Source organism: Patella vulgata, chromosome 9, assembly GCF_932274485.2.
Source record: "Patella vulgata chromosome 9, xgPatVulg1.2, whole genome shotgun sequence".
Taxonomy (NCBI): domain Eukaryota; kingdom Metazoa; phylum Mollusca; class Gastropoda; family Patellidae; genus Patella; species Patella vulgata.
Window position 1 is genome coordinate 29,962,996 of NC_065887.2, and position 15,022 is coordinate 29,978,017.

Sequence of the window (15,022 nt, forward strand, 5' to 3'; positions counted from 1 at the left end):
CGTGATCAATATTTACGACATTGCCGTTAATGGGCGAAAAGACCGACTTCCGGAATCAACAAAGCGAGAATCAAGAATCTGAACACCAAGAATTAATCAAGGAAATTAGGCCCAGAATACCAAAAATAAAAAGAAAATGGTACATTAGATTTAGCAATCTTGGTCCCATTAGATGTTTGACACCTCGTAAGCAGAGGGAGTCGTACCGCGCGATTGTGGTTGCCAAACTTTCTCGTCTCGTGTAGGCTACCTTTGACCACTCGGACCAATGGCAATTGATAGACCACTCGGACCAATTGATAGACCACTCGGACCAAACAAAAAGACTACTCGGACCAAACAAAAAGACTACTCGGACCAAGTGTTTTAATAGATAAATAAGCTCTGAACCTAGGTCTCATTACACTCGTCCTGTACGTTCAGGAACCGCCCTATTACATCCTTGTCGAAAAAGTATCAGCCCCCAGTCAATTTTACTGGGCAACTTTTTAATGCTAAACAGTCGCGTGTCAGTCTCAGTGAACGCCTGAACAATGTAAAGGAACATTTTAGTGAGAAAATAAGATCTTGCTTACCTCTCTAGAGTCAGTATGTGCAACACAACTTGCTGTTAAAAATACGTCCCCTTCTGTTAAACGGCTTGGCAGAAGCCAGTGAAATCTAAATATAGGGTAACGCACAAATTACGTATGTCGGCCATATATGATGAAACGAAATTTACATAAGCAGGGGGGGAAAAATTGGAATCTTTTAAAAGTTGAGAATCTTCAGTCATTTATTGCTTTGCTTAGCCCAAGTACAATCAATTTTTTTCAAAAATTCCAATTTTGTTTCACCTGCTTACCTAAATTTTGGTTCGTCGTATATAGTATGTACAAAGAATACAAATTAATAGGTACCCAGTTGTCGATGTTTTATTAATTGAGTTTTTTTTCTGTGCTTCATGATGAGATAATAACACCGGTGAGTAGGATACAAAGAAAACAAATGTATTAAAACAAACACAGTTATCAATTTATTAAAACAACACTTTATTATTTCAAAGACATCGGTCCGAGTGGTCTTCTGTCTTGTTCGAGTGGTCTATCAACTGGTCCGACTAGTCTTTGGTCTGAGATTTTATGCATTCAAGGTGATAACATTCATTGAAGGAATGTGTAAGCTGCCATGGACTACCCTGGAGCTACATGTAAGGTGGCACAGTGAATAAGGGATGAAAAAAAAATTAAATTTGGTATATTGTCTTGTTATTATTGTGGTGGGATTATTGTTCATGTAACAATAAATATGAATATTTACTGTACTGATTTGCAGGAAGTTGATGGTAGCCTTGGACCGCTTGATGGTTTCTTTACTGGTAATCCAGAACATAGTCTTGAAACCTGCAGGTAATTTGAATTTATTATAATAAATTTATTTGGGTAGATTTAACATCAACAGTTTTGAGGTGCAATGTAAAGCTATTTGTGTTATTTATGTGTCACTGTCATTTTTGTTATGGCATCCAATGAAATTGTTAGTTTTATTGAGCTTTAAAGTTTTATATAAAATTTTCCATTTGAATTAAAACACTGACGAAAACCAGGCTGTGATTTGTTGAAATTATCTTCAATTTGTCACACAAATTGATTGGTAATTTTGTTGGGTAGGAAAGTAATAATAGTAACCTGTCAGAAGAGTATAGGGAATCCATCGATTTATTCAACATACCAAGGTACATGTAAATTGTGTTTTGCTGAACACAATGACCCTTGATCGTTACAAAAATGTCAGTTTGATCTTTTTGCACAATTATTGTTATTGTCATATTCACGGTAGATGATAGCAAAGAACAATAAATTTCCCATATAGTTCATTTCTATGTTCAGTGGTGTGCTAGCTGCTGGGGATATTATGTTTTTTGTTTTCTTAAAGATACATTATGTAATATTTGGAAAAATAGCTGGCCGTTCTCGCTATAATATTTCAAAAATAAATAATGCAAAATGAATATATTGAAAATTTCATTTAAATTACTTTATTCTTGGCAAAGTTAACAGTGGTTGTAGTTTTGACAAGATGTGTGCATTGATTGTAACTACCGTACTGGTCATTCAAGCCTTAGCCTCGCTTCTCCATTTTTAAATTAAATCATTAAATGGCCAAACCGTTCTAATCTACTTGAAATCGGAGGTATCCAATGGCATCGAGAGTTGATTATGGTCTTGTCATGTAAATAAATGCCTAATTAATAATTTATATAACATTTAAAGCCCAAAGAAAGACCTGCAGTTGGCAGATTTAGCTATTGAATAATATCTGTTTAATTAAATGTTACATAATCTATCTGTGTATTTTTTTAGTGTTGATGAGGCTGTGAAAGATTATTTATTTTACTACATGTTATTTGATATTATAGAAATGTGAAGAATATGGTGATAGGTAATAATAGACAAAAATCAGCAGTGATCAATGATGGACTGTTACCAAGGTAAATAAAACTTATCAACAGGACAAAGGTGAATTTAGCAAGTTTACATTTTTATTGAAAGAGTGATTACTTTCGATCATTTTCAGCTTATTTTCATTATACAAGAATGAACTCATTTGACCTTTGACCCCGAATATCTCGGAAACGCCCCAACGGCGGACTGATTACCACCGGCATCGTATTCTACATGAAATTTTACTCCAGAAACGTTGGGCCAGGTTTTGTGCCCATTTGATGGACACCCCTCCGCACTGAGCCTCCAGACTAAAGTAATTCCATTACAGTTAAGGAAATATGAAAGTGATATACATAACATTGTAATTTGTGTATTATTGCAGGTTATTACAGTTAATGATAGATGAAAGTGTATCATTTGACTTAAGAACAGAATCAGCTGTTATACTGGGTAGTGTTGCTAAGGGAACAGATCAACATATACAAAGTTTGATAGATGCTGGATGTGTCCATGTTTTATTAAAAGGTAAGACAATTGACAAAATTAATAGTTTAAATTATAATTTAGTATGATATTTTATGAGCATGAGATACTTACCTTATAACAGATTGTTGAGAGATTGAGAAAAAGAGAAAATGAAATTTTATGCCATCATTTTATAAATTTCAGGTATTTTTAGTGTACATCTAAAATATGTTGAAGCTTGTTTACGCTGTTTGCGTTCTATATATCTCAGTAATAAGGCACCTGCCGATCTTGTCTATCAGGTAGGTACAGCTTAGAAGTTGATTTAGTAGATAGTCCCGTTCAAAACATTAAATCTTAATTAGATGCAATCTTCTCAAATCAATGAGAAGTGATACCATTTGTTCTATAAAGAATAGGAATTACCTAACTTTATCAATACTAACTAATTTGGAGTTGAATTTCCTAGGTAGAAATGATATCTAACTAGCATGGTCATCAGCTGCACATTTGACCAAGCTGTTTAAATTTATTTTAAAATATGGTTTGTGAACTTCCCAAATAAATGCTGTGTCTTTCTAAAAAAGGAAATTTTTGATTATTATAATTTTCATTTTTTTAAGCAATTTAACTTGGTTGATTACTGTAATTTGTGATTTTTTTCTCAGGATTTAGCTATAATCTCCCATCTAGTGAATATATTGTCTAAAACAGCTACAACACAAGAATGTATAACTTCTATATTCTCTAGTTGTTGTAAGGTAAGTTATATTATGGCAATAAACATCGCTTTTTAATATTGAATCTGTTCACTTTAAAATTAGCAAAATTAATCAAATCTTTTATTATAAATGTGAATTTTCCTAAACCAAAAGTTTTCATTCGGAAAAGAAAATTTAAGAATATTTTGTCCAAGTGATCTGTGAACCAGATTATATTTTGTAGACACAAGCTCATCAAAATGTACTCTATAGTAATGGTATGGTAGCAGCTCTGGCTCCATTATTGAACTCTAATGTGTATAAGGTATGTATTCTTATGTCAATCTGTGCCATATTTGGTCATGTATAAATTTATGTACATAGTGGGCTACAGTATTTACGTATGTCTAAATATATATCATTTGTGAGAGAGAGAGAGAAATGGGGTTTAACGTCCACTCGACACAAACTAGGTCATTTCGGGACTAACATATGGTTTAATTTTATTTCAATAATTCGCTTGCACGTAGGGGTCTTTAGCAGTGGGAAGAAACCGGAGGACCCGAAGAAAACCCACGAGGTTGGACAGGCGACCCTACTCCTTGTCACGTACAAACGGGGATTCGAAACCACGCCAGTCGACTCAATGACAAACTTTATGATACAGCGCGCGCACGCTAACCATTCAACCATCCAACCCCCCTATATCATTTGTACCAGGAAATGTGATGCTATGATTTTACACTAAAACTGATTTCTTTAAGAGGTCAACCAAATTTTTGAAATATGTAATTTGCATGCCCGTGAATACTACCATCTGCTTCATCCTTTTTTTGTTTTTAGGTAACTAAATAAAATAGAAGCTTGTGATTTTTGCACCGTATTGAAAATTATCAATATAGTTCTTCAATACAACCTTTCTGGGAAATTATATGACGTCACAAATTGTTTGACGTTCCATATATTACCTTCCAAAATTATTGGTAAAAAAATTGTTAAGATTGATCTCTTGGTTTTAGGTACAGATGCCAACAATGAAATGTTTAGCAGTTATATGCTATAAAAATGAAGCTGTTTCACATGCAGTAGCTTCAGGTAATGTAATATCCATTGAGACCAACACTCTGTTTTACAGCTATTGAAACAAGCTATTTGACTTGGATTCCCCCAAAATTGTGAATTTAATTAGTTTTATATGTCGGTTTTATACGCCCATATGGAAATGTGGTCATATATTGCCGTTTGTCCATTTGTCCATCGTCCAGAATCTTTTGTGAACGCTCTAATGACTTAAGTTATTATCTGATCTGTATTATTTAAATTAGTAAAATGAAGAAACCTATTGAATTTCAGCAATTTCTGTTTATAAATTCTAGAGTTATGGCCCTTGTTTCACTTTGTTGAACCATGTGAACACTCTAATTACAAAAGTTATTGTCACATTACCTATAAAAGCATAATTATGTGACAACCTTTGTCGACTGCTCGTACGATTTAGCTGCTGTGGCCATATGTTTCATTGTCTGACTACCTATCTTTCTGTAAGTTGAAAATCTGTCATCATCAAAAGTTTTTAGTTCAGGTAAATGCGGTGATCCTGAACAGAGATTGGGGACAGATCAAGCCTATATCAATCCCTCTCGCTAGAGGTTTTACTTCTAAAGATAAAGAAATTTTTTAGATGTAACTCAATTTGTTTAAACGACAAACAAAACTAAAATTAGTATGCAAGTCTACTCCACTTAATCTTTCAAAAAAAAAAAAAAATTTTATAGAGTTTTACATATCTGATCAACCCAGTCCAATAGTTTACTTTCATCAGATTTTTACTTTTGTCTGGCTACCAGACTTTCATACTAAAAATATCCATGGAAAAGGTACAAACTCTATCCATTTATAATCTATTTAAAAATGTTCCTTTGAAATATTGTTATTTACTTACAGCTGCATTTAATGGAGAACCAATTCCATCTTTACTACTCAAACTTATTGCTAGAAATAAAACCTCAGAAATGCAAATGGCTGCTGCTAAATGTTTGACATACCTGTATCGTGCTGGGGGTCTGTCAGCTAAAAATCCCATCATTCCATTAAAGGTTTGTTTACTACTGCACTTATTAAACAAAATATCACAATTGAGATTCCACCAGATGAAAATGTCCACAAGCTAATAGATGTTGTTAACCATACATAAAGAAATATTTTCAACCACATAAAAAGACATACAGACAACTATACAGAAGAAATTTTTCTCAAACATGAAGAATCATTTTTTTTACCATAGAAAATCATTTTTCCAACCATGGAAAATCAATTTTCCACCACAGAAAATCAATATTTTTAATAAATCCAAGTCATTAGTCAACAAAAGTAAATCTCAGTGAATGAAAATGACTTTTATTAATTTTCTTTGATTTATTTAACCTCGAGTATAAGTATTTATGTATAGAGCCATCAAAAAAAGAAGACTGACTGAAAAATCTAGTAAAACTAAATGCTTATCTAAGCGATGCTTTCAAAATCACTGAGACCTGGAAGCTAGCAGAGTTTTTCTTTATCAGATTTCTTAATTTGGTATTTTTCAGACGATGCCAACACTAGTTAGAATGTGTAAGAAAGATCGAACATTAGAAGAGAATATAGATGGTGCCGAAACGTTAGCTTATCTTGTCGAAGTAGATCCTGAATTACAGAAGATAGCATCTATTACAGATCATGTCATATCAACATTAGCTGTTTATCTTAAATACACAGATGTGCAACAAATTACCAGTAAAATCAACGGGAAAAAGGTACCAACAATCTTTTTATTCTAATTTTAAAAATTGTATTCATAATATTTTAGACATAGTCAACTTACACAAAGCAGACTGGGAAAAATCCTTTAGTTCACTGTCCTGAGAACTGAAAATTTATTGAGGACAAGTGGATGTCTTTAACTGATCAATAACTGTTATTTATTGTCTGATCCAAATCTGATTTTAGTGACATTCCTACATGAAGTTAAACTGTTACACTTCTAGTAAGAGTGAATTGGTCTAGAAGATGTGTGAAAATTGTATTAAACTCTACATTTAAGTGCAAATTTGTAATGAGATTCATCAGTTAAAAAATAGATTTATAGCCATTGGCATGTGAAATCTTGTTCACGCTCCTTACATGCTCAAAAAGTAGCTTTTGATATATAAAGCTAACGCCCCAAAATATTTGACTGACTACCATCTCTGTAACCTTCTAGTGGTTGTGGCAGCCGCTCATTAAAGACTTCAACTATAAAATGAATGCATCTAAGATTCGGAGGGTTATATGTAATGTTTTACAGGATATGGATTGGGGATTAGAAATGAAACAAGCAGCATTTAAGGCTTTTGCATCAATTGGAGCTAATGATGAAGACATACGTAAAAAGGTATGATTGAATAATCAGGTTAGAGTAGGTATGAACAGAGCTTTAAAAAAGTTCAGGGGCACTTTCAGATTCTAGGATTTATGATATTCCTTTTGCCAACCAACCTTTCAAATAAATTACAAGTTTAGGGAAATTAGAGACATGTTAGCAGTTCTGGTTACATATGGAATGGGGTTTGAACATCATGCTTACACACGTTTCTTGTCAACCCCACGGAACCCTACTCAGAAAGTGAGAACCAAGCTTGCAAAAAAAAAAAAGACATTCTGGTTGATAGAACCACACGATCACGGCAACACACCATTATAAAAGGATGAAATACATAGATAATAAATATTTTATCCAATCAGACCATTCTATTCATTTTTCCTTGTTATTTCATACATTAAAATAATTACTGTATATATTTATTTATAGATAATTGAAACTGAGAATTTAATGGATCATATTTTAATGGCAATGACAAGTGATAATGCTAAAGTACAGGGAGCAGCTACTAGATGTCTTCACAGTTTATCACGATCAGTTCAACAATTACGTACAACATTTAAAGATCATTCTATCTGGAAACCTCTGATGAAGGTGTGTTCTTTTTACATTGGCTATAGTACTTGTTTGAACAATGGATTATCTGTGGACCATTGGCTAATCAGCAACTGATATTTGTCGGAGGATTAATGAATCGGCCATCTTGAATGAAAGTAATGATGTAGCCTGTTTACTATGTCTGGAAATTTCAAATCAAAATAATGAGTTTTTCGGAAATGGTTGCTAGACATGCTTTAATAGGTTTACATAACTCATTTAATGAATTTTTATTTTTTGATTATATGAGTGACTTGTATAAATATTGCTAGATTATTTGTTTGTTGTTTTTATTTATATAAATATTGTATATATCAGTTAATAGAGATTGGATGTGATGAAGTATTAACGATAGCATCATCAACACTCTGTAATTTATTATTAGAGTTCTCACCCAGTAAAGAGGTATGAAACATATTTATTTACAATTGGCAATACACAAGTTACTTTGAGAAGTAATAACATTACAATATATTTTGTTAATTGTTATCAACTATTGCTTACAAATACTAGTTTAGATAATTGATCCACCTGTTTTTGAAATGCTCTATCTAATACTTCACATTGAATTTTAGAAATTACTCTTTTATTCCACATAATTTCTCAAAATGATTTAAGACGTTAAAGAAAATGTGATTTTTATTTGACAGGATATATTAGAATCTGGTGCTATTAATATGTTATGTAAATTAGCCAGTAAAGAAGATCCAGCTCTTAAATTAAATGGTGTATGGGGATTAATGGTAGGTCATTTGTTAATACATTTAAAACAAATGGGAATCCATGACTTTTCCCATTATTACTTGTATAAGTCACTGAGGAGGTAACTTTTGCTGGTGGTGTATGGTTCCAAGGTTATCTTGAAACCAGTAGATTTGGTTTTGGCACCGATGTTGGCCTATCTGAACATCTAGACAGTGTGATTTGTGCCTGAAAGATCCTGAAATTTCCTTGCAGCCCATGCCTGGGTTAGAACCCATGTCACTCTGTGAGTCCAGTGTTCTAACCACATGGACGCCGCAGCCCTGTATGGTTGTGGGACAAGTAAGTAACTAGTCATAATGAGTCAGGTACTTGGATATTTAGATCATAATGGTGCTGAATCTCTATACATTTTTTTATTTACAGAATATGGCATTTCAATCTGAAGAGAAAGTAAAATCTGAGATAGTAGAGACTTTAGGATCAGAACAACTATTTGTATTATTATCAGATGAAGATCCTACCATATTAATGAAGACACTGGGCTTATTACGCAACCTCCTGTCTAATAAACCAGTTTGTAATCTCGTGGTTTGTTTAATTCATATCATCCTTCATCTAATATCTCTACTAATGCTGGTCTTTATTCCATTACGTACCTCGTGACAGACAGATATGGTCAAACTCAGTGCCAGATTTAGATCAAGAAAGGCTCTTGGCTATTCCACTTCTGGGTCCCTCCCAATCCCCCACCCTCATGAGTAGAAGAAGATGAAGCTGTGTTTAAACATAATTGACCAAAGCCTAAGATGGTGGCGATTGTTTAAGTGCGTGTAAGAAAGCCTTATGGTAGTGTAAACAATATAATACACCTTGACCAGAGGCCCTAGGCTTCAATCCACCAACCCTAAATATAAATCCGGCATTGGTCAAACTCACGCATTAATTTGACGTGAGCCTTTCCCTACTAAACACCTCTTACTAAAATACATTTTATCATAATAAACTAATAGTCTTTATACCATGGGGCTTCACAATAAAGCTGATGCTTCAGTATTATACGCCAGTCTTGACTGATTGGCAGTGAAATTGACCAGCTTGGGTAATTACTTATCACTATCAGCCAATTTACATTAATTAATTATAGAATGTAACTGGATATATTATATGTAGTGTTTTCCACAGAATGTGAATTTGTCGACACAGAGTACATTTTACTGAAGATTAAAGCCTTTTAAAGGAATTAAAACATTTACCTGACTTCAAATTTAGGAGACTTTTCTAGAGCAAATGTCTCATTACATGTCTTTAGATTTCATATGATAAAGCATTTTCAGATATACATTTTAGTAATTGTGTTTGTAGTCTAGCTTGACAGATTGAGTAATATGAGAATTCAAAGCCTTCAACTACAATGAATATGTGATTTGACATAATAACATCAAGTTTCTATAAAGGGTCAAAAATTATATGCAGATATCAGTATGTCTTTTGAGTAAGTGGAAAATGTCTTTCAGAATGTGTGAAAACAGTAGAAAGGTCACATTATTCTGTCCAGACCAATATTTGATGTAGTGGAGGTGACAACTTGGGATGATAACTGAGAATAGGCAATCTGAAATAAAATATTCATTTTCAAGATGACTGCTTTTTAGATTTCATTTCTGTTTTCACCATCTTGCATTTGAATATATGGTCATAACAGTCCATGAAAATATAGTGCCTTAGCAACACAATACATGTACAGTAGAGACATTGAATGATTATAAGTAATTTTATTACAGTATATATGATATAAAATGTTATATTTTAACAGCATATAGATAGTATTATGAATGTATATGGTACACAAGTCATGCAGGCAGTAGTGTTTATATTAGAAGGTGATCATTCCGTGGATATCAAAGAACAGGTAACTACATCAAAGATATATTTCCTCGACAGCCTAAATAAATAACTAGTAAATATATTCAAACTACAGTAAACGTCGCATAAGTCGGATTCGTGTAAGTCGGATATTTGCTTAACTTGGATAAAATCCTTTGGATCCTTTGATTAAATTTCTGTGCGTAAGTCGGATCTTTGCTCAACTCGGATCAAAATATGCGTTCATTCTGATCTATTTCCGGCTTTTTTCCTTCGTCTAAGTTGGATCAGCAGTATGTTCATTGTCTCGATGGTCTAAAACACGGTTAGCTATTCCTTGCTCAAAGCCCCAAAATACTTTCCCCTATCATTTTGACTCAAATCAGCCTATTTGACGCAATGCAATAATAGAATTTTCCCAGAAAATTCGAAACTTGCTGTTTGCTGTACGAGACCCGTTCCGGGAAAATTTAGGACATTTTTCAAAGATGGTGACAAAACGGAAGTTATCTACTAGCACATACGAACAAAAGCTTGCAATGTGCCTTTGAATCAATTATTATCCAGCTGTTCGGCTAACTCAGATCTTTGCTTAATTAACTCGGATAAAATTGGTCAGTTCTTAATAGAATTGTTTTCAAACTAGCAGAGATTGTTCATTGGAGTATCAATTTTCTAAACTTTTAGATTGTTTTGTTAAAGTTATGTTTCCGTTTATCTTTTAACTTTTAAAGCTGTGAACGGGATACAGGACTAAGTTCAAGCTTTAAAAGTTTAGGGGTATTTTTTTAGCCTACAGAAATTCAGAATTTATTTGATTTCAAATCAGAGTTATTACATTTTATGAAGGCTTATGAATACGATACAGGACTGAGTTTTCTTCAAACTAAATTAATTTCTTTATGTTAGAGTGATACTGCTCCATGAAAAATCTATATATACTTTATTTGACTGTCACGGACTGCCTCTCTCACAGGATCACAGGTCGGCTATATGCGCAATACCAACTAATATTCATAACATTTAAAATTGTTTCAGACATTATGCATATTGGCTAACATAGCTGATGGTGATAGAGCTAAAGATTTTATAATGGAGAATGAAGATGTTTTAAAGAAATTAATGTCCTATATGAATCACAGTAATCCACAATTACAGATAGCTGCTACATATACTATTTCTAATCTAGTCTGGAATGAACATGATGATGGTAGGTAATACATCTAGACCAGTGATTCTCAACCTTTTTTTGCCAAACGCACACCTTGGAACTCATGAAAAAATAGTGGCACACCTGGCTAAATATATATGAAAAATATTTGAATTTTGCAAAATAAAAACATGGTAAATCAGACAGAATACAACCCTAGACAGAAGCTAGTCATAGACACATAGAATGACTCAAACTAAATAAAGAAAAAACACAGCTATAAACTTATCAATAGACACCAGTGAATACTCAATTGGGATCACATGGTTTTTCACATTTTCTTAGTGCGTCGTTCAAAATTTCACGGCACACTTAAGGTAGATCTCGCAGCACACTGGTTGAGAATCACTGATCTAGAGGCATGAAGCTGCTGTGGCTCAGTGAGTAGGGTGTTTGATCCTGGTGTTGAGCAAGGAAGTACCTCAGGATTTTCAAGCACTGTTTTCCCATGTCAGTGGTACAGAACGGAGGGCCTTTCAAGAAACGTCTAGTTGTTTGGATGAAACAAAAATATGAGATCATGTACATGTTGGAATGCACGTAAAAGAAACCCTAACAGTTGGTATTTGAAATAAACGTAGGCCGTAGCACCACAATCTGGCCAAAATTTCCCTCATAGCACACAGCATTGAGCATGTATGCCTTTCTTCATTAGCCCAGTCAGTGCAGAAAAGTAGGGGCTTAAACTTGATTTCATTTAGAAGCAGTATAACTTATGTGTCAAGGCACATGGGGATAGCCCCATATGATAATAAATACTAGTTTGTATTTCTGCCCAAAAGTACTGTAGAACATTAGATAGTTCTATATAATATGGATAAAGTTTACTAAGAATATTTCACACATAATTAATCTGTATAATTCACTGAAATATATCCAGGATGGCTACATGATTCAACTTTTTGTATTTTATTTTACAGCTAAATGTTATCACAGACAAGAAAAGTTAAGAGATCTTGGTGTCCAAAGACTTCTACAAAAATTACTTGACACTCCTGATCAGACATTATTTGAAAAGTAAGTCATGCATTTACATTTATTACAATTCCGATTTATACCAGGTTGATAGACTAAATGGACAAAGAATATGCATGGTGAGTCACAGGTCTATCATTTGTGCAAACATGAATTCAGTCCATGTGACAAATAGTTTTCAGGTGTAACCATTTCTTCCTAATTTCTAAACTGCCTTTTTTTCAGCAGACCAAGATTGACATTTTTTACACGTATATATAATAGGTGCAATGATACAGTTGAATGAAGAATATTTTTTACCTTATATATTTATTCTTAAATTGTTAATTATAGCCATTATCACTAAATTCTAGCCTGGCTATTGTCAGGATGTCATTCAGCAATATAAATTGTTTTGTGAATTATTATGATTATTTCTGTTCTAGACAATTTTTCAACATTTTTAAATGTGTTTTCCCTCTTTTCCTTTTCAGGGTCAAAACAGCTTTACAACAATTCTCATAATACAACACTATGTTATGGTTCTATTTATATTTTTGTATGAATTTAAGTGGATAAATTTGTGAAATATGTGAAGCTTATTGCAACAGACAATTGAATTTTTTCTGTGTATGAAATTAAGTGGATATCTTTGTGAAATATGTGATGCTTATTGCAACAGAGAATTGAATTTTTTTTTGTGTATGGAATTAAGTAGATAAACTTGTCAAATATGAGATGTTTATTGCAACAGACAATTTAATATGGCAAGTTAAAGTGTATTAAGACATGAAGTTGATGACTTTATTAAATGATTGTTATGATTGCATAGAATGTACATATAGTTGGATATCAGGTATGATGTCATTGAGAAAGAAGCAAACCATTTGTTGTACTTCAATTCACCAGAGTTGCAATTTATTAATTGACTAGTTAATTATCATATCCTCTCATTTTGAATATTACATGTTATGAATCTACAATGTATGTACACGTATTTACATGTTATTGTGTCAGATAAGATCAACAGACAAAATTAAGTTTTTGAAGTGAAAAAATATGAGAAAGCATTAGATTGTTTTTAAAATGGTGTCATATTTATTAATATCGTTCAAGTACAGAAAGAGGGCAGACTATAATCTAGTCTAGTTCACAAAATTCACACCAATTTATTGTTTGTATTATTATTTTGAATCTAAAGGTCAACAAATTATTTAGTGGCAAGGTAACTGAATAGAAATAAACAAAATTAAAAAGATCTTTGCAATATTATTTGACTTAGTTCTTTACTTGAACAGAATAAAGATGCCCCTGTTTGTAGACTTTTTGGATGAAATTACAAGCTATGTGTGAGTTCTTATGACTATCCCTCATTCTGAATTTGAATAACACTATAGTCCTTGTGAAAATGTGCCATGTGAATCACAAATCATCCATTTCTTGTTGTCATGGTGATTTGACAGAAGGTAGGATGTAAATACAAGTGTGTAATGTAACTGTATAGTACATGTATAAATAAACTACATATGTAATAAAATAGCTCTGTGGAGAGAGTTTATGTTTCTATAATAATCTAATTTAGAAGAAAAGATACATAATGATGACAGTGGCGGCACCAAATAATTTTAGAAAATGTTTCGGTAATCAATACCTTCTACAGTGATTAAATCCCACATCCCCATTCAGTCATAGATTTGCGTGTTGTTTTGTAGAGATTCGGTGATTTCTTACCGAACCCATCCTGCTGTAAACCTACTATAAACAATAACATGTGAACCACTTGAGAAGAGCTTTTTACAATCCTCAAAGCTTTTGGGTATAGGTTCAACAGAGGAGAATATTCATTCATTTTGATACTCACTCACTCACTCCGTTTGACACCTCCCTCTCTGTTCGGATAATCTGGTGATTTGGCGACGAACAGTATTTGGTCAGCTCTATTTATCTTGACGACCAGTGTCTGAAATACTGCCAGGCTGCATTTCCTGCAGTCTATTTCTCAAAATATTGTGGCGAAATGTTTAATAACTTTGATTCACTCCCTTCGTTCATTTGACACTTTCCTCTCCGATCTGATAAACTAGAGTGATTTGGCGACAGCAGGTATCTGGTAAGCTCTATTTATCTCGACGATCAGTGTCTGAATACTGCCTGACTGCATTTCCTGCAGTCTATTTTTTAAATTTTCGGGGGCTTCGTTTGACACTTTCCTCTCTGGGGTTGGCAATATAAACTAGTGATCAGGCAATAAGACGGTATCTGATCAGCTCTATTTATCTCGACAACCAGTGTCTGAATACTTTCAGAAAGCATTTCCGGCAGTCTATATTTCAAAATTTTCTTGGGGAGGTCAACAATACCCTCCGTAAAGACTCGCTACGTTAGCACTCATGAGGGGGCTTCGATAAGGTTCGCAAGTCTGTTCGTTTGACACTTTCTTCTCTGGTCTGGTAAACCAGTTATCAGGCAACGGAGGGTCAGTGCCGTATTAACCTTGTGGAGGGCCCAGTACATACAAACTGTGCGGGGGCCCTATTGTTGTTTGTTCAAATTTTTGAGCGACCGCGGATCGTACTAGTATGTACTCCGCCCCCTTGAGTGCCTAGGGTATTTTCGGTCCATTAGGGGGACAGACAATGAGCTGAAAATGCGATTTCCATAATACCAAGGCAATATGAAGGATGTTTTGGCCATTTCCCATGTA

General features: G+C 33.6%; 1 protein-coding gene across 2 annotated transcripts; it reads left to right on the forward strand.

Annotated features, from left to right (window-relative positions):
* The first annotated feature begins 18 nt into the window (after positions 1-18).
* On the forward strand, positions 19-13,857 carry LOC126831644 (armadillo repeat-containing protein 8). 2 transcript variants are annotated; one of them, XM_050562249.2, is made up of 19 exons: positions 19-139; positions 1,315-1,388; positions 2,399-2,470; positions 2,809-2,951; positions 3,096-3,193; positions 3,560-3,652; positions 3,837-3,917; positions 4,612-4,687; positions 5,537-5,688; positions 6,178-6,384; positions 6,915-7,001; positions 7,419-7,583; positions 7,905-7,991; positions 8,237-8,329; positions 8,715-8,879; positions 10,105-10,200; positions 11,193-11,364; positions 12,285-12,381; positions 12,813-13,857. In XM_050562249.2, the coding sequence occupies exons 1-19, from the start codon at positions 137-139 to the stop codon at positions 12,841-12,843; spliced, it is 1,992 nt and encodes a 663-aa protein (XP_050418206.1). In that variant the 5' UTR covers positions 19-136; the 3' UTR covers positions 12,844-13,857. The 2 variants fall into 2 exon arrangements, with proteins under 2 accessions (XP_050418206.1, XP_050418208.1); XM_050562251.2 differs by having other exon boundaries at positions 8,715-8,864.
* Positions 13,858-15,022: the final 1,165 nt, after the last annotated feature.